Source organism: Eumetopias jubatus, unplaced genomic scaffold (assembly GCF_037043125.1).
Source record: "Eumetopias jubatus isolate StellerSeaLion01/CBP00866 unplaced genomic scaffold, mEumJub1_p1.0 scaffold_9, whole genome shotgun sequence".
Classification (NCBI taxonomy): domain Eukaryota; kingdom Metazoa; phylum Chordata; class Mammalia; order Carnivora; family Otariidae; genus Eumetopias; species Eumetopias jubatus.
In genome coordinates, this window is record NW_028274815.1 from 25,438,115 (window position 1) to 25,456,798 (window position 18,684).

Here is an 18,684-nt window from a genome sequence, read left to right on the forward strand (position 1 = left end):
TTGTTCTAGGCCTCCCGGTGTTTGTAGGGATGTATGTGTGCATCCAAATAGGGAAATACCTACATTCTGTCTTTCCACGTGGCAAAAGGAAGCACTGAGGATGCAGTTTTTAAGCCACTCTGCCATCTGCAAGGTGCTTCCCTGTAACCCTGAAAGCAGACACTAGGACCCTGTTTTATGGATGTGAAAACGGTCCCAGCAGTCTAAGGAGCAGAGGTCGGAATAAAGCAAGCTGCTTTGCTTCCTTGGTGATTAGGACCCACTGCCCAACACTGTCTTCCACTGTTGGTGTGGGTTTTGGTTCTTTCCCCCTGCTGATCCCCCGGCCCTCTGCAACCATGTGTATAGACCACTTGATTTGCCCAGGCAGATTTTCTGGAGACCAACAGTGAGCTGGAAGGGAGGTGGAAAGTCCCAACCTTGGCAGGGGGGATCTTTGGGGTGAAGATGAAATGGCTTGTCCACCCCCTTGTCCTTTTCCTCTGCCTATTCGGACACCACCCGTGTTTGTTGTGATGGAAGACAGAGCGGTGCTCCCGTAGGAGTTGGGAGTCACAGGACCATGTCAGGGCCAGAGCAAGCACCATACAGAGCGGTCATACAAGCAGCACATACCCACAAACCCCATCAGAGCCCTGCAGACTTTTGAGAATCTGGTGGCTGGCAGGCACATAGCATATCTCTTAGCTGAAGTGTGAAAGGCACCCAAGTGTCTCTTGAGTTGCCATAGTCTGGACAGTTCTTTGGTGTTTAATTCAATCAGGATCCTGAAAGATCCACTGGGACCTCCAGGGAGCCTGAGGAGACCTCGGGTCTTAGTGCCTTTTTAGCAAAGTGTACGGCTGAGAAAAGCATCTCTGGCTGAAAAGTAGATAAATGGGCTCGACAGCATTTAAAAATAGGTAGGATTACAATCGTGCCAGGCTCCTGAACTATAAAAATTGGGGGCAAATCAGTTAACACAAGGCTGCTGTGATGCCCAGCTCTGGGGCGCCAGGCTCATAGATGGCAATGTGAACAGCATCCCCAGTTGTGCCCTGGGGCAGCCCTCTTCCCCTCTCTGGGCTTCTGTCTCTCATCAGAAGAGGGCAGTAGTCTTCATCGGGAGAGAGCAGCAGGACTACCTGGGCTGCTACTCTCTCTTGCTGAGAGACAGAACTAGTCAAACCTGGCTGGGTAGACCAGATGCCTCAATTCCTCCCCAGCCCCTCTCTTCTGTTCTTCTCGGAGGTGAGTTAGTAGACGCCAAGGACAAGAGTCCTCTCAGAAGGCACCTGAATCACTTGGGATTCTTGGCTGGAAGCAAGGAAAACAAATCAGGGTGGGATGAGCAAAAAGCCATTTACGAAAAGTCTAGAGAATGCAGCTGGGAAAGTGGGTGGGAAGCAGTGGGGACAGCTACACAGCTGGATGCCAGCCCAGGATCTGCCTCCACTGCTGCTGCCGGGCCCCAAGATTTGCTGTGGATAATCCCTTGGCTGGTCCTACCTCAAAAGTCCAAACCCAGAGTGACCGAGATTGTGGGGATGGGGGAGGCAGACATGAGAAAAGCATCTGATTGGACAAGCCTGGCTCACACATCTACCTCTTTGCATCCAGGGGCTGCGGAGAGGAAATATTTGGCCTCTTTGGTTGCTGCAGTGGGAAACTAGGCCCTGCCTTCCACTAAGTGGAAGAGTGTTCAGGTGCCTGATGGGGAGGGCAATGACAACAGTCCATTGCTGCATCTTTCAGTGTTCTTTGATGGCCTCAGCAGGTCTCAGGCCCCTCAGAAGTACTGTGCCAAACCCCAACCATTTCTTTCCATTCATTTCACGCAACTGGGAAGTAGAAATGTGCTCAGCCTGTCACACGTGGGCTGACCTATGGTTCTCACTGTTGCTTTAGGCTCAGTGAACAGGAATGAAGATTATTCCTAGAAATGCTAAATTCAGAGCCCCAGCCACAGAGGTGGTGGTTACGTTTGACTGAAGGCTTGGGGGACATCTGGTGCCCAATCCCCAGCTCTGTCATTAACTCTGACCATGTCACTTCACCTCAGTTCCTTCAGTTCCCCCATAAAGACAGGGTCTTTGTTATATCAGTGCAGAGAGGGTGTGGAGCATATGATTTAAGAACCATTCACTTTATCTTTGGGATACATTAAATTATTTGGTAAAGGAGGTGGGAGCAGAGGTATCGGATTTTCTTTTGTAACACTTTTAAATAGTATTTTAAGAAACGAATTCCCTGATTACCTCCTCACAGTGGGGTGTGTGCAGACTTGTGGGTGGAAGGATGGTCCCGCAGGAACTGCAAAGCTTGTTGGGAGTGCCATGGTGGGAGGGGAGGCCAGGTGGAGAGGAAAACCTGACCTTGGATGAAGGGCCAAGCAGATGCTTGCAAGCCAACCACCAAGCTATGACTGGATGTTGGCTTAAATACAAGAGAAAAACATACCTCCTGGTTTTATACCCAGAATTGGTTTTTTTCCTTAAACTCCTTTCAAAGTTTAGCCAATGATTCTCTTTCATGCACATAAGCAGCACCAAGGGAGCTTGTTACAATGTGGATTTTCAGATTCTGTCCATGGAGGTTCAGATTCAGAAGGTTTGGGATGGTCCCAGCAATCTGCATTGTTACAACAGCTGGTCTTGGACCAGACTATTTTTTGAGTAACAAGCATTTGAGCCTGCAGCATACCAGGAAATGCTGACAAGTGACACCGGAAGGAGGTGTGTCCCACTGCGAGCCTGGTCAAGGCTGATCTCCTGTCAGGCCCAGGTTTTCCTGTAAATTTGGAGTTGAACCAGGTGAACTCTAGAGCCCTTTGGGTTTGATTTCCGAGGTAGTTTAGTGAAATCTCCCAGCCTGGTCAGCTGCTCTCTCTGCCCAAGGAACGCACAAATGTCTGAAAGGGTAAGCCGTGATGAAGGCTGCCTTACCTTGAACACCTTGAAGCTTAGTGGAAATTTGTCTTTTGCCTTTAAATTTTGCAGCCTGACATTGACGGATATGATGACATTGTTGCTTTCCATGCCCTCTGGCACAGAGAAGATGTACTGCGTGTCCCTCGGAAGTCCTTCTGCATGAGAAAGAGTGGTCATTGGAGCTCAGCTTCACTTCTATGACTCCTAGACCTGGGCCATACTGGTTCAGAAAGCTCCAGTGGCTTGTGTTGGCAACCCTGGATTCGGAGACCTAAGGCTCGGTCCCAGTTCCCACAATTACTAGTCGTGGCACAAGCTTCTTCATTTTGTGAGCCTCTATCTCTTCCTCTTAAAAACAAGGAGGGGAAGTATATTCCCCACTTGGTGAAAATGTTTCCTTAACTGTAAAGATGAGGGCTATTTTTATCATAATAAGTGGCATGTCAGAATCCTCAGGTATGTATGAGCTTGTGCATTGGTGATAATCATCAGAGCTACTACCCAGGTGTGCTCATCAGAGCCAGAGCAAGAGACAGAAGTAAGATGATTAAGTAAGGTGGATTCAAATATGTAGAAGAATGAAGATAAGTCAAGATAGAGATGAATCAATACACATCAGCAGGGTCGGATCACAGGTTGGGAAGCTCTGAGAGGAGAATGGGGAGACACAGAGGCTCTTCCTTGTGAAGGTTGAACAAGATGATGCATTCAAGTGTACCTAGCAGGGCCCAGCATGTACTTGCTCGCTGGCTCCCTTCCCTCTTTCCCATGCAAGGAATTGCTAAGAATAGCCCCAATATATCATTTTGCTTAGTTCATTGATATGTGCTATATCCAGGGAAGGGGGCTTTGGCCCCACAGTCAGACAGATAGGCTCTGGAAGGTGAATCAGTAAATTTACTGCCCAAGTGTGACTTGGCAGTTCCTTAGAGTCCACCCATGGCCTCCTGGTGCCTAGATTCTCTGACCGGCAGAGTGAAGATCCTGGAGGTTGAAAAGAGGGGTACCTGTGGGTCATTCCAGCAAGCCATTCTCAACAGGTAGGTGCCAAGGAGAGGGAATGGTCATGTCTAGGTGCAAACACACGCACACTCATACACACACACGAACTTGTTTGCATAGCTCCTCCTCTCGAGGATGTGTAAGCATACTCAGGTTCATGTTCACCAGGAGCTATTTCACTCATCTGTGTGGCAAATGGGGAGCAGGAAGTGCAGTGAGAATATGTGACCCTCCCAAGGTCACACTCAACAAAATTCATCTCAGGGGAACCCAAAGACAGGTGCCCGCCTCTGGGATCTCTCTGTGCTGCTGCAGAATACACCAACCAACATGGGGCAGGAGTATTCGCTCTGATGTCTGGATGGTGCTTTATGGGGCAAAGCGATGGTTTAATCCAAGCCCTGACTTTTGTCCAGTGTTCTTTACACAGCTCCCCACTGTCCTGGGTAATTACTGAAGAGCGGTGAGTCTGTCCTCCTCCTGGGGGACAGGTGGAGGTTAGTAGACAGTGGGAGAGCATGACAGGGCAAGGGAGGCACACTTGAGATTCTCCCACCCAGCCCACCAACAACTGTTTCCCTTGGAGAAGAACAGCTGTCCCTTTAGACTGGCAGATTCCTCTCAAGTTCAGGCCAATGGTGTAGAATCAAAGGCCATTGAGACTTGAAGCCAGGACAGGGCTAGGGCTGGCGGCTTCCATCTGGCAGAATTACCAATGTCATAACTACCTGTGGTGTTTCCTGGAGTTGCACGGTTCTTAAACATCATTTGGGACCATATTTTATGAGGCATGTTTCCTTGGTTTAGGCTGACTGGAAATTGGTTACATACAAACAGGCAGGAGAAGTTGTCTTGGAAATCTTGACATGACATCCTGTTATAAACAGATACGCGTCATTTTACTGGTTTTGTTCCCAGGGTGGGGGTTCCCATCACTCCACTGTACCTTTGTCTATCAGTTCCAGTATTCATGGACTTACCCCTGTCCCACCCAAAGACCAGAGCCTCGTTCTGGCTCGCTCACTGTCAAGTATACTTCTCCCTCCTGTGGTCGGGAAGACAGGACTGAATAAAACTCTGGGTTCTGCATGTCCCTCTCATGGCCATGAAGGATGGCTGTCATCTCTCTCTCCTCTGGGTCCTACATGGTGCTAGGAAAACTGCTGTTCCCTTGGATCCTTCGCCAAATTCATTGTTGAGATCCTTATCAGAATAAAATGGCTTCAACATCTAAAATCCCACCTTGTATAACACCCAGTGCTCATTACATTATACGCAACTGATAAATTGCTGGGCACTACATCTGAAACTAACATGTACTTTATTGGCTAATTGAATTTAAATTTTAAAAAAGGGCAGAAAATAAGAAAAAAATAAAATCCCACCTCGTACTGTGATTAAAGTGGAGATATTGGAAATATTTTTCCTTTCTAGTTTACATTTGTCTCTCTGCTTCTTGATTCCTTAGACCCAGCCTCCTTTTCACACATGCTAAATTCATTTAAATATGTTACTAAGTAAACCATACAACCTCTCAGGAACCTTTAAAAAGTGAGCACATGGCTGAGAATGTGTTTTTAAAACATCTAGTCCTACACAGCTGCCAGGCAAGGACACTGATGTCTCACCCAGAGCTCTAGAGTCAGGGCAGGGAGATTAATACCGAATTGCTCTTTTGGAAGACTGTGGAGCTCCAGGGGGATGCTGTGGGTCCTAACAAGATGGTGTGGAAGACACAGATGTGATAATCAGGCATCCTGACTTTCCGGAAACTATTGATTTCAAAGCTTTGGGGCCAATGTTCCCTTTTACCATTAACATTTCCTAGAAGTTCTAGTATTTCAGAACTGAAATACCTTTCACACAAAGAGAAAGCACACAAATAATTTCCCATCCAAAGCTTTTGTGTCTTGGTGGAAAAAAAGAATAGTCTCCTCTACATAGGTCTCTGCAAAGCTAATCTCTAGTCTCACGAAAGTTTAGGGAAAGGGGTAGGGATTGAGGGTGTGGCCAATAGGTAAAATTTTACAAGGTAATTTTAAAAGAAAAATACCAAAACTCTCCATCTTCCTTATTCTCATACAGCAGTCTTTTTTGTTGGTCGTGGGTTTTCTGCCATTCCAGAGACCTGAGCATGGAGAGACAGACCACAGGGTGAGATCTTCCAAAGCACTGTGTCTCAGCAAAATGTGCCCCAGCAGGAGGCCTGTCCTCTATTAGTTCTGGGGGTACACGTGGAGGGTGTCATTCTACGTAGTGACAGAATTCCTCCTTCTCTGTACGCTGGTGGCTTCCGAAATGGTCTCCAGCCAGATCCTCTTCCCCGAAATGGATACACGCTACAGGCCAAGCCATGTCTCCACCAGAGCCCCTGGTGACCTGGAAACCAACCTATCCCACTCTGCACCTCTGCCTTCTCCCAGGGCCTGCGTGGGACTGCGAAGAAGCCACTCCCTTATAACCCTTATAGGCAAGCAACCACCAGAGTGTGATGATCCGTGATTCCACCTCTGAAACCCCTCTCAAAGCCACCCACTAACTTCCGTCCCTCCTGCTGCTCTGCTGGTTCATGAACCCTCATCCCCTTCTTGGACTTCCCACGAGTCTCCCACCACACAGTCCTGCCCACTTCCCCATCCACTCTCCACACTGCCATCGAAATGATCTTTCTTGAACAGAAGTCAGATTCTGACATCTCCCTGCTGAAAACACATCAGGGGTTCCCTTTTCCTCTCAGGATGAAGCTCAAGCCCCTGAAACAGAAACTTGGCCTCTGCCTACCTCTCCAGCTTTACCTGAGCAGCTCCCTACTCCCCCCCACACCCCATCCTTGAATTCTACACTCAGAACATGAATGTCTTCATTTCCTTGGAAATACCTGTCCTGTCCCTGCCTTGGCCTTCACCATGAGGCTCCCTCTGCCTGGGATAGTCTTCTTCATTTCAGTCCTGTAAACTGAGGACGTCACTCATCTTTCCTCCTAAAAGCCACCTCTGTTGAAAACCTTGCTTGTGCCCCTGTGGTGTCCCCACTCCACGTCGAGAGTCAGTGCTCCTCCTTGGGACCCACATGGTGCCCCGGACCACTCCTGTCTCAGCACTTAGGACCCTGTGTTTCTAGTGCTCCTTTATTTCTTGCCATCCCTCACTGGACTCCTAGCTCCACGAGCTCAGTGAGGCTCTCTCACCACTACATCATCACAGAGGTTCACCCACTGCCTTGGCACACGGGCCTGCAATAGTTTTCTGCTTGCTTAATTAATAAAGTTGTTCAGTTCCCTGGGATAATGGATTCCAGAAGCTAGTCCTTGGGTCTGTGGTGGAGGAAGAAGCCCTCGCAGGCAGAAGGGAGCAGCTGTCCCTTCTTTAGCCCGCTCCTCATAGCAGAGACATGCTCATAGGCAACAGGCCCCAGAGGCGCAAACGTGTCATGGATCTCTCTCTAGGAGCGGCCTGCATCTTGCATCGAGGGAGAGTAAGGCAGGGACCACCACTCAGGCTACAGGCCGCAGGCTGGACCAGTCAGATGTGTTATTGTAAAATGGCAATTTTATAATTAAGGGATAATTACGTTTTCTGCAGTGTGTAAGGGAAAATAAATGTAGTGTAAATCAATATGCTATCGATTCATGCAAGTTTGCCTTTAAGTGTGTGCGTCTGAAATTTCAATTATGGCCGAGATTAGACTATCTGGCTCTCTCCATCCATCTCCACTCCTTAGAGAGCAGGGAGGGCATCGACCACCTGCATGGAGATGGTGATCATGTGGCCTTATCACTTTCTTCCGGCCCCGCTTCTGGGGGGATGTGGTGAACGAACCTAAGCACAGCCAGGTGTGTGGCCCTCAGAGTCAGCACTGCTCTGCACGTGTCTCGCCCTGTTGAAGGGCGTTCGGAAATCCCTTGCCCATAGGGTTTAAACCCAGATTCTTAAGCTGGCATTAGTCTCTCTGGCCCCGGCTCCCAGCACTTCTCTCCCGGGCTCCTCTGTTGGCCCTGAACACACTGTAAGCATTCCTGGCTCAGCGCAGTGGTCTACACGGCCCTGCCTACCTGGTGATCTCTTCCCAGCTGAATCATCCTTTTTTTTCCGGCTTGAACTCAGGTTCAACTCTATCCGTGAAGCTTGCCCTGAACATGCCAGCCCACGGGAAGCTTCTCTTCCCTAATGTCTGGTGCCTTGGCTGCCTTCACCAGTCATGCGGTGTTTAGCACGGGAGACGAGGTGGAATCTGTTGCCTCTTCTCCTACCCCAGGCAGATGCATCATTGACATTTGCCCTTCCTGCACTCCAACCCCAGCAGCCAACCCCGAGTCAGGGATTCTGCTAACCACATCACCCGCTGGGCCATATTGGCAGCTTGGGGTAATGACTGAGAAAGAGAACTGGCAAAGGCCAGAAGTTGCTAAGATTTACATCGGAAGAGGCAAAGGGTACCCCTGGGAAGGAAGAAGGAAGACAGGCAAGATAAAAGGAGAAGGGGGAAGAGTGAGTGGAAACACAACACTGTCCATGGTTCATGGTGTTGCAGTTTCATTCCCCTTGTGTGGAGGGATTCAGCTGCTCTGTGCTCCAGGGGGCATCTGAGGTCCCACCAGGATCATTCTATGAATTCACTTTGCTTGCTACCCCCCTTCCACCTGCTCCCCCTTCTCTACCCCCAGCTCCAATGCACGTTCATCTTCCATTTGCCAAGTGCCCACTTTGAGCAGGCACACGCCAGCTGTAGGGGCTCAAAGGGGATCAGAGTGGGCCCTGCCACAGCCTAGCCTGTGGCGTCAGGCCAGGTTCCGGGCAGCCCGGAAGTAGGGCAGGGACGCTGGCCAACTCTGCATTTGCCTTCTCACTTCTCACTGTATTGATTTTCACTGCTGTTGGGTGCTGTTCACCTGTTTGAATGCTTTTGCATTTCTAGTCTTATTCTCTTTCCCACCGTCGCCTCCACCTGACCTGCTGGCTGCCCGAGGAGCAGGTAACCTGTCCCCAGCTGGCCCTCTAGGGACACTCATCTCATTCTTAGTCATCAAGGGATGGGGACCAGGGATCAGTCTTCTTGGCAGCTGGGAACTGGTAGCCCAGCCCCAGGGAACCACCGACCACAGAGCTGCATCCCCACTGACCAGCTGGGGCAGAGAGCAGCTGTGTGGGACATGGCCAAGGGGCCTCTGACACTCACCCAGCTCTGTTCACTCCTTCTATGAGCAAGGTGTGAGTCCAGACACCAGTTATACGTCAGAGTCCAGATCAGTAGGGAGGATGGGCAACCCAGGCGGCCAGATCTTTGCCTCAGTTCCCCAACTCCCCCCACCAAATGAAATCTTTTCCTGATGGTGTCATCAGGATCAAAATCCCATGGGGTCCCTTATGGGATGAGGCTCCTTCTCTCCATCTCTCTCTGCCAAGTAAAACTTAATATCTGTCCCACTCCTTCCCCAGCCCTTTAAAAAACAGCTAATTCTGGATATGTGGGTTCACAGTGCTAAACTGTAGCCTTCTGGGGGCTAGACACTGGGTCTTGTCATCTGTACACACCCCACAGCACCCCTAACACAGTATACTTAGTGCAGAGAGCACACAGTAGGGGTCTAATAGAAGCCCGCTGAATGGCATCATGGGAATGGGAAGTGTGCCGACAGCCACACATAGGTGTGAACTGGACAGTGAGATCCACAGCAGGTGAGACAGATGCCACCCTCCTGCGGCTGGGGCTCTCTGCATACCAGGCTTTCAGTGAAGGCTGGAGAGAGGTTTTCAGAAGCCATACCCATCACTCCAGCGTCCTCTCCATTCGGTGTTGCCCCAGGGGTTCCACAGGCGGATAAGGTCTTCCCAACTCCTCCCGTACTGAATCTGCAAAGAACAGAAAAAGAAACTGTCAGTGCTCGACAGCAAAAGTCAGCAGAAAGAGGGGCTATGAATGCAGCTGCTTTTTACCTCCAAGGACTAATTTAACTTCTCACCTCATTTGGCTGCAGCCAGAAAAAAAAAAAAAAAAAAAAAAAAAAGTTAAAAAAATCAATGTGTCTCTGCTGCCTGCATGGAGTTGGAATGAGAGAGGAGAAAACGGACCCTCTTTCTGCTCAGCACCTCGAAAGGTAGACATAGCTTCATCATGCCGGACGAGCACCTCTTGGAATGTGGGCGAGCTGAGATGTAATGGCTGATGAATAGCGTGCAGCGTTGTTGTGGGCTGCAGAGGGGAGATCTTGATGGGTCCCCAGCCTCCCGCAAGCTCTGTTCCCAGCAGTATCCCTCTTCCACGGACGTAGCTGCTTTCCTGCCCACGGCCCACTGCTACCTGTGCCGGGGTCTCCACAGCGTGGTCATGAGCGAGGATGTGGAGGAGGCGGGTTTGAGCGAGAGTGGGACAGCCTGGGGGGCAAGACAGCCCAGGTCAGCCCTCCTCTACCACACCCCTGTAGGCAAGCAGGGACCCTGATGGCCTGAACTTTTCTTCCTTCCCTAGTTCCCCGATATGGAGGCTGGCTCCTTCAGACCACAGAGGCCAGAGGCCAGGACCAATGGTAAGTTATAACAAGACAAACTCAACCCCTTGAACCCAGGTTCCCAGATCCAGGAGCCCTCAGCCTGGTGAGAGGAATTAAAGCATGGTTGCGTTTAGCTGGACACTGATGAATGCTGAGGTCATCTGTGGAGGCCGAGGCCTTGCAGGGGTGAGGGAAGGGGCCCATTTGCTCTGTGGTTCCAGACCAGGGGCAGCGGAGACAGCCCCGAGTGCAGTACCATCACATGGAAAAGAACCCCGCGTGTGGAGGTGGGGCTTGGAGCCTGGTGCCAGGGGAGTGCATTCCGTCCTTCAAACTGCCTGTGGATGTGTATACAGCCCTTGTCTTGCACAGGAGGAAACTGGACACCAGAGAGGTTAAGCAACTTTCCCAAGGCCACAGTGTAAGTGGCAGAAGAAGAATTCTCATCCCAGCCACTGCTAGTCTCTGAAACCCAGGCTCTTAATTTGGAGAGGAGAGCAGATAAAGGATACAGCTGCTCCAGGGCCCAGACTACTCTGCGGTATGGCCACAATCCTGACCTTGCATCTCACCCCTGGGCCACCTGGCCAAGGCCCATGTCATTACCAGTAGGGCAATATAATGCAGGAACAACGCAGTCAGACAAGGGCCAAAGAACTCGGCTTGGATAAGGTTCTTTTCCATCCACTTCTATCTGGCTGGTACTGTAGGGGAAGGTGCTTTGGCTTTTAATGCTACATGGGATGGGGGGGCTCCTGACACAGACCCGGGTTCCCCACCCCTCCCTGCCCCACCCCTGGGCTCTCCAGGTCTTACACACAGTGTATTTATTAACCGTCAGTGCCTGATGGAGCCCATGGAGCAGGGATGTGAGAAATGGTTGCCCGGTGGCCCAAAAAGCTTAATGAGCCACCCTCAGTGCCTAACATAGTCGGGGCTCAGATGGGCACAAGGGTGAACAACAACCAGTGAGCGAAGGAGCTGAGAGCAGGGCTAAACGAGGCATGCAGATAAACACTCACCCCCTTGCCCAGGGGAGTCACCGACCCAGCCAGGTGCGTAATAAAAAATGCCAATTTCATTTATCTTCCTGTCTGTGTGTCGCCCAGAGGAGGATGAGCAGATTAAGAAACACACTGCATTTAGGGGCTGGTTTAATCTTAGCACTTGTGGTCAGTTGTGACCTTCTCTTTTTGGAGGAGAAGTCTTTAGCCAAGTCAAGTTCCTGGGCCTTGGCAGAGAGGCTCAGGGGTCACAGTCAAGGCCAAGGTCACAACAACCTCTATGAACGCACACTTGCTTGCTTCACCCTCCTGGCTACTCATTGTACCTTGGCCCTGGTCAGCTGAGAAAGGGTACCCCCGGGCAAGGGGTGATCCAGGTTATCTAGTCTAGGATAATATTTCCTCAAATGCATCTCTTAAATGCTAGTCCCGCAGGCTATTAATAATTAGTCCTAGGAGAAGTGGTTTCATGGCTCACAGCAGATTAAAACCAAAGAACTGTGCAAGACTGTTGAATCACAGATCTGTACCTTTGAAACAAATAATACAATATATGTTAAAACAACAAAAAAAGAGTAAGATAGCAGGAGGGGAAGAGTGAAGGTGGGGAAATCGGAGGGGGAGACGAACTATGACGATGGACTCTGAGAAAAAAACTGAGGGTTCTAGAGGGGAGGGGGTGGGGGGATGGGTTAGCCTGGTGATGGGTATTAAAGAGGGTACATTCTACGTGGAGCACTGGGTGTTAGGCACAAACAATGAATCATGGAACACTACATCAAAAACTAATGATGTAATATATGGTGATTAACATAACAATGAAAAATTTAAAAAATTAAAAATAGAAAAACCAAAGGCTGTCTCAATATATAAAGGGCCTTTCCCAGGGATGGCGGAAAGGTCATGCAGGTGCCCTGGCTCCTTCCACGTCCAGCACAGATCACTCATTGATCACAGCTCTTTCCCCAAATCTGGAAGCAGTGCCAGAGTCTTGTCAACACAGTCATCCAAGCAGCATCGCCACTGGATCAAGGTTGGCGCCCAAGGAAACCAATTTGTTATCCCTAGCCCTAGACTTTCCATGTCTGGGATGGGGAGTAGGGGGAAGCAGCATGTCCCTACGTGGCCTGGTGTGATAATGGCACTGGCTGCCCCCATTGAGTATTCTGAGACGGGCTTGGGAGAATTCAGAGAAGAGAGTCTGGGGCCACTGTACCTGGGATCTCTCCTGGCCAGGGTTAATCGGGGTGATTCCTTCCTTGCTCGTGGGAAAGGTATTTTGAGCTCCTCACATCCATTCTGTGATGGAGGTGGGGGTTCAGTTATGTCATCTTCACAGGCCAAAGATGGATGCGTTCATTCACACACAAGCGCACCCATCCGTTAATCCCACGAGCATTTATTAGGTGCCTACTGTCTCCCAGGTACTGTGCAGAGGAAGCATTTTGTTACGCCTTTCCCTAAGGAGAAAAGCAGGAGGCAGAAGATACTATCTCTATTTTTGTGGAAAACTCGCCACAACACAAAACCACAGAGCAAGTGGCCTGAGGTCACCGGACAGGGGACAGACTGATTCAGAGGGAAGGAAGGCAAAGGCGAGATCCCATGCCAGACGCTCTGCATTCTATAGCCCATAAACACCTGCGGGGAGTGGACCCTGGGGCTTGGGACATTGTCTCTCAGGGCCTAGAGGACACGATTAGACCTCAAGAGCTGTGGGAAATACAGAGATGGGGGGACGTGTGGGGGGGATGTGGGAAATCGTCACGAGGCCAGGGGGCATGGTTACCACACAGCTGGTGTCAAGTAGCTGTGCTAACCCCGACCTCCCCCTCTCAGGCCTCAGCGTCTCACTTAGGAAGGGAGGGGGCTGGACTTCAGTCGTGCTTTCCAGACCAAATGATAGTGCACACAATTTTGTCGACCCCAAGTCCGTTCCTGCATCAAGGGAAACACTGTCCTCCTCTCTTCCATGGGAGTGAAGTCTAGCTGGGCACAAGGAGGCCCAGCTAGGCAGGATGTTTCCCAGACTCCCTGGTGCCTCGGTGTGGCACATGATTAAGTTCGGACTAATGGGATCTGAGAGGAAATGCTGTGTGTTTTCTGATGGGTGCCTTCTATAAGAACGTGTAAGTGTCCCTTGGTTTACCTGCTTACCTGAGAGAGAAATGAACTTTATCCTACTTGAGCCCCTGTATTTTGGAGTGCCTCTGTGGTAGCAGTTTAGTTGGTACGTAACTAACAAAACCCTGTCAGGGCTTGCCCCAGTGGATTGGGTGGTTCTTTCTTCTTTCTTTTTGGGCTCATCCCACAGTCTAGCTGGACACTTAGCCTGTCTGAGATCAGGGCAAGCATAGCAAGAACTCTGGTGGGTCCCTGGGGGATGAAGCTGCTGGGCATCAGAGTTTCTGGATGAATAGAAGGAATGAGGCTGAGCGGGGCTAGCCGAAGGCATGTGATGCTGACTCCTGTTTCAAGGAGCAAGAAAGCCCGGCACAACCCACGGAGCCTTACCCGCTCGGCTCCCGTCACGGTGTAGGCATGCTGAGCATGCTGACTGACCAGGCCGTTCTCCATTCTCCTGGCCTCACCTGTCGGCTTCAGAGGAGGAAAGCAGACCAAGCATTACACATTCACAGGTTCCTCAGAGAAACAGAAAAGCACAGCTGAATCAGCAGCTAAGCTGTGGCTGGATGAGAGGCGTCCCACGGACTTACACTATTCTTGGAACTCTTTTCTAGAGGGACAGAGTTTGAAAGCTGCCAGGTGGTTGAGGCCCTGGAGACTACCTCATTACTGACAGAACCCCACTGAGTCCTGAGGCCAACCTGGACTGTTTCCTCCTCCAATCCTTCGTCCTCAATGACACACAGCACAAAAGGCGTCGGCTGGGTATCTTGTAGGAGTTGGGAATACCCTACCACCCCCGTGCTGTGAGCAACTGGGATTTAAAGTGCATATTAGTTTTTGGGTGGCATTTCAGATCAGGGGTATGTGACTCAAAGCCCACATGTTTACAGGGTGCAGGAAATACCCTCCTGGATAGGGAGCTGGCTGTCTCAGAATAGACTCCAAAATAATTTGGAGGGTCGTCCAGGCTTCTCAAAATGGGACACATTGACCTTGGGATGCCGCCTTTGGAGCCAGGGAGAATCAAAGGGCTCCAGTCCCTCTGGACCCCACTGTGCCTGGTCACAAAGGAGTGGTAGGCAAAGGCTTCAGAGTCAGGCAGCAGGCATTTGAACCCGACTCAGCCACTTACTGGCTGGTGTGATGCTGAGCATTTTCCTTAGCCTCTCTGAGCCCATTTCCTCTTCTGCAAGTGAATTCTGCAGCCCCCTATCTCAGAGGGAGGACTGCTGTGAGGATGACATGAGGCACGGCTTGGCCATGCCCCTTACTAACTCAACGGGCTGGTCGCTAGATACTCCTGGGCGAGGAGTAGAGTCTATTCACCTTGGCCAGGGTGGCGCAGGCCATCAGGGAGCCTGCCTTGGCTGCTGTCTTCACCATCGTTACCAGGTCAGAAGGAAAGTGCAGGTCGATGCTGGTGACCACCCCTCCCATGAGGTCCACCAGGGCATCAGGAAGGAAGCCGTAATGCAGGTTGGCATAGGATCCATGAAACCTGGAATGGGGGAAAGTCACATCAACCCCTGTGGGGACTTTGGTGAGACACTCCAGGCAGGGAGGTTGCACACCTGACCTCTGCATGTTGCCCAGTGAAGGACTGCCCAATCTAGTCCTGGACTATGGCTACCTGCCTTCTATTCACCTGGACGAAGGTTCCAGTAAAGTGCCACCATCCTTCCCCTGGTCTCCTGGGGCTGGGCAGCCCCAGAAGCAGCAGTTTTGTGCAGGGGTTAGAGAGCAGGTGCTGGAGCCTCAGGCCAGGGATCAAATCCCAAGCTCTCCACATATTTAGCTGCTTGACTTTGAACAAGTTACTTAACCTGGCATATGGCAAGCCCTTAATAAATAGTGGACATGATGATGATGAATATCCAGTTTCCTGTTCAGTTTAACAATAGTGGTCAGTCCCTGTTGTGTGAGGGGTACTGTGCTAGGCACGGAGTGCTCAAAGATGAGCAAGACCTGCCCTCCAGGAGCTCAGCCAACAACCCCGGTGCCTACTTCGGCCCAAAGCAGCCTCTCTTCTCTTGCAGTGCCAAGCGTGGTCCAGAATCCCCGCTCTCAGAACTAAGCCCCTCATCCCAGGTTCATCAAGGAGGCCACATCTTCCAAGCAAGCCACGTGGAACCCTCATACGTGTCCTCTAAAGCACCTCTTCACAGTCTTGCGTGGGGTTTCTGCCCCATTTCCCCTCCTCCCTGGTCTCCTCCAAACCTGAGCAGCCCCAGTCACTCACTAGGGAGGCCGAAAGATTCCAGGTTCAAGAGCCAAACCACTCTGGTTCGACGCCTGGTTTCCCCTCTCCATGAGCTCTCAAACGTGGGCAGGAGGCTGAGATTTCCTACGGCCCCCTTTGTCGGCTGGGGAAGTGGCATGTGACAGTCCCCGCCTCCATGGGCTGCTGTGACGGGTGTGCCAGTCCTGGCACGTGTGGCCAGCAGTGGCCGTGCTCACGGCTGTCACTGTCGGGCACAGCAAAGCCACACTCCCCCTGCTTCTACCTCCGCAGTTGTCACTCCTTCCCAACCTCACTCTGCCCCTGGGACACTCTCCTTAGAATGAGTCGTCTAGTTTCTTTGCAGCCCTTGGGGGTCTATTTGCTAGGAGGGCCCAGGGGGGCCTCACGGGAGGGGCAACTCTGAGCTGAGTTTATCCAGGCAAGGCCAGTGGGACAGGCATTCCGGGGAGGAAGGGTCCCCAGCCGGGAAGAGCACGGTGGGCCCGGGGCCTAAGACAGTGCTCTTGGGAGAGAGGCTACGTTGACCACTGAAGCAGGGCCAGGCAGGGGCAGATTTGTTTTGAGAACTTGAGTTCCTGTCAGTGGGGTGAACTGGAAAGCCTCCCAGGGAACCCTAAAATACAGACAGGGCAAACCAACAAAGGACTTGAAGCTGAGGCCCGGTGGAGAGAAGACCCTGCCTCCTGGTGTCAAAGCTCCTCCGTGGGGGTCTTCCTCACCACTGTCCTGGTCACTCAGGCTTCTCGCCAGGGGACACTCTCATCTGTCCCACTGTCACAGGCCAGTGGCAGTAGGGAAGCTGCGACCAAGGCTTGCTTTCTGGTAACGCAGATCCGACAGTTCCTCCCTGCTGCTCCTCTAGGGGGCCTGCAACCCTCCCTTCTGGGTCTTTTGCCCCTGGAAACAGCGAGGTTGACTGGGTAAGCTCATGGGGCCCCTCAATCCTTTCTCCCATAGTCCCACCCCTGCCACCCTTTCCGCCCGGGCACCACCTTGAATTCACGTAAATTCACTTGAGCAAATACAGGTCAAACAGCCACTCAAAGCAGGACAACGTCCCAGGCACAAATACCATGGATGCCTTAAATGTCCCTTATAACAGAAAGCTAAGGACACACAGAAGGCCATTCTACAGAAACTGCCACATGACAGATTGATCTCAACTTGTTATAAAACTGGTTCTAAATCTTATCTTCCTGTCTCTCCTTCTCCCTGACCCGGGGTTATGCCTGGTACTAGAATCTTGTCTCTGGGGTATTTACTTAGTCAAAGGCAAAGCCTACCTTTGATAATGGTCATGCCCAGTTGGGTCTGAATGCCTGACTCTTGATTTCCCACAGGTATTCTGGCTCTGGTCTGAGATTAGGAGGGGCTTTGTTGAGGGTCCTGGAAGTTCACAAAGACTGTGGTTCTGGGACCCATTCTAGAGCCCACCAGCATGACCTCAAATACTGCAACAGCCCCTTCTTGGTGAGGCACTCAGGGATCCTCCCTTGGCTTTAAATGGGGCGCACCAGGGCCATTCCAGAAAAGCAGCCAGGCCCTGTCCCGGCACTTCAGGCCCACTGCCTCAGTGTCTAGGGGCCCCATCTGAGGTCTTGCACTCACACCACCCTGCAGTTGCCACAGGGAGACCCAATGCATGGGGAAGGCCAGCAGCGCCTCTCTCACTGTCTCTCCACAATGCCCAGCAAGCCTGTCTCAGCAGCAGCTGGGTATTTTGACAAGGAGCTATCTCTCTGCTTCACAAACACGAGCTCACAAATCCTGCTGATGCTTCAGGAACATGGCAACTATTCTTAGCCCCCTTTGCTAACAGGAAACAGAAAGGGAGGGAAAGAGAGAGAGAACTGTGTTCACCACACCTGTCACTATACCTTGTCACCTGAGCCCAGGAATTCGGAGAGGGCCTTGTTCTCATCTCTGTGCTTCAGCCTCATTTGGGAGAAATGTCTATCTGCCCAGCAATGCTAGGAAAGAGGGAAGGATTCAGACATCTAAATCAGAATCAGAAAGGATGCTAAAATGCTGGGATTCTTTTTTTGTTTGTTTGTTTTTTAAATGCTGGGATTCTTAACTGCCCAGATTCCGTACAGGATGATATGCAGCCTAACAGATTTTGTCCTACGATCTCCTATTTTATGACCTCTGGGGCGGGGGGAACAACTGCCAATGTAGATCTGACTGACTCAACCAATTCATTTCCAGACTTCCCAGTTGCAAGGATATTTGAAAGTTTGGGATGCATGTGTTCACTGGTCTACGTTCTTGGGGGTGAAGTTGGGTTATCTCCATGGGGATGGATGGGTTCTCCATGTTTGTGCTGTGGTTGTTGTGTGCCTGACACTGAGTTCCAAAGAAGCAAAAAGACAAATCTTTTTCCCATAAAACTGACAGCATCAAGGGATGATGGAAAAGCCCAAACAAGGGGAACGGTCCTCATTCCAGCTTGGCCTCGAACACCACGTGACCTAGGGCTACTCATTTCAGTGCTCTTCGTATCAGTTTCTTCATCTTTCAAAGGAGGAGGTAGGACTCGAGGCTGACAGAGGTCCCTTCCAGCCCTGATAGCTCTAATTCCATTACACTCACTCCTGCATTCTATGATCCCCTTCTTTGGATAGAGGGGAAAGCTTTTAAAACAGCTTACTAGTTTGAAACATTTTATCCTCCACTAGATTTCTTTGGGCGGTGGAATGTAGATTCTGGGTCCAGTTTCCCATTTTCTTCTCAAGCTGAATGATTGCTTTAGGTCGACTGTTAACAAAATGGGGTCAAAGTCATCATTTCATTCCACAAGGTTTCTAATTCTCCAAGTGAACTGGCACGCTTCCCCTTTCACAGAAGGAAAAAACGAAGCCCTGAAGTAGTGAGAGCTGAATCCATACTCGAAAGAAATGGCAGTGTTTG

The 18,684-nt window shown here is 50.8% G+C and overlaps 1 protein-coding gene across 3 annotated transcripts in view; it reads right to left on the reverse strand.

The window, feature by feature from the left end:
- CAPN13 (calpain 13) overlaps positions 1-18,684 on the reverse strand; it is a 51,024-nt gene that overhangs the window by 14,911 nt on the left and 17,429 nt on the right. For 2 of the 3 annotated variants that reach the window (XM_088026174.1, XM_088026173.1), the window contains exons 5-10: positions 14,859-15,030; positions 13,917-14,000; positions 9,675-9,760; positions 5,965-6,039; positions 4,640-4,785; positions 2,925-3,064 (exon numbers count right to left, since the gene is read on the reverse strand). In XM_088026174.1, coding sequence (XP_087882300.1) covers positions 2,925-3,064; positions 4,640-4,785; positions 5,965-6,039; positions 9,675-9,760; positions 13,917-14,000; positions 14,859-15,030 — 703 coding nt within the window. Of the gene's footprint in view, positions 1-2,435; positions 2,440-2,916; positions 3,065-4,639; positions 4,786-5,964; positions 6,040-9,674; positions 9,761-13,916; positions 14,001-14,858; positions 15,031-18,684 lie in introns of all 3 variants that reach the window. The other variant, XM_088026175.1, reaches the window with a different exon arrangement.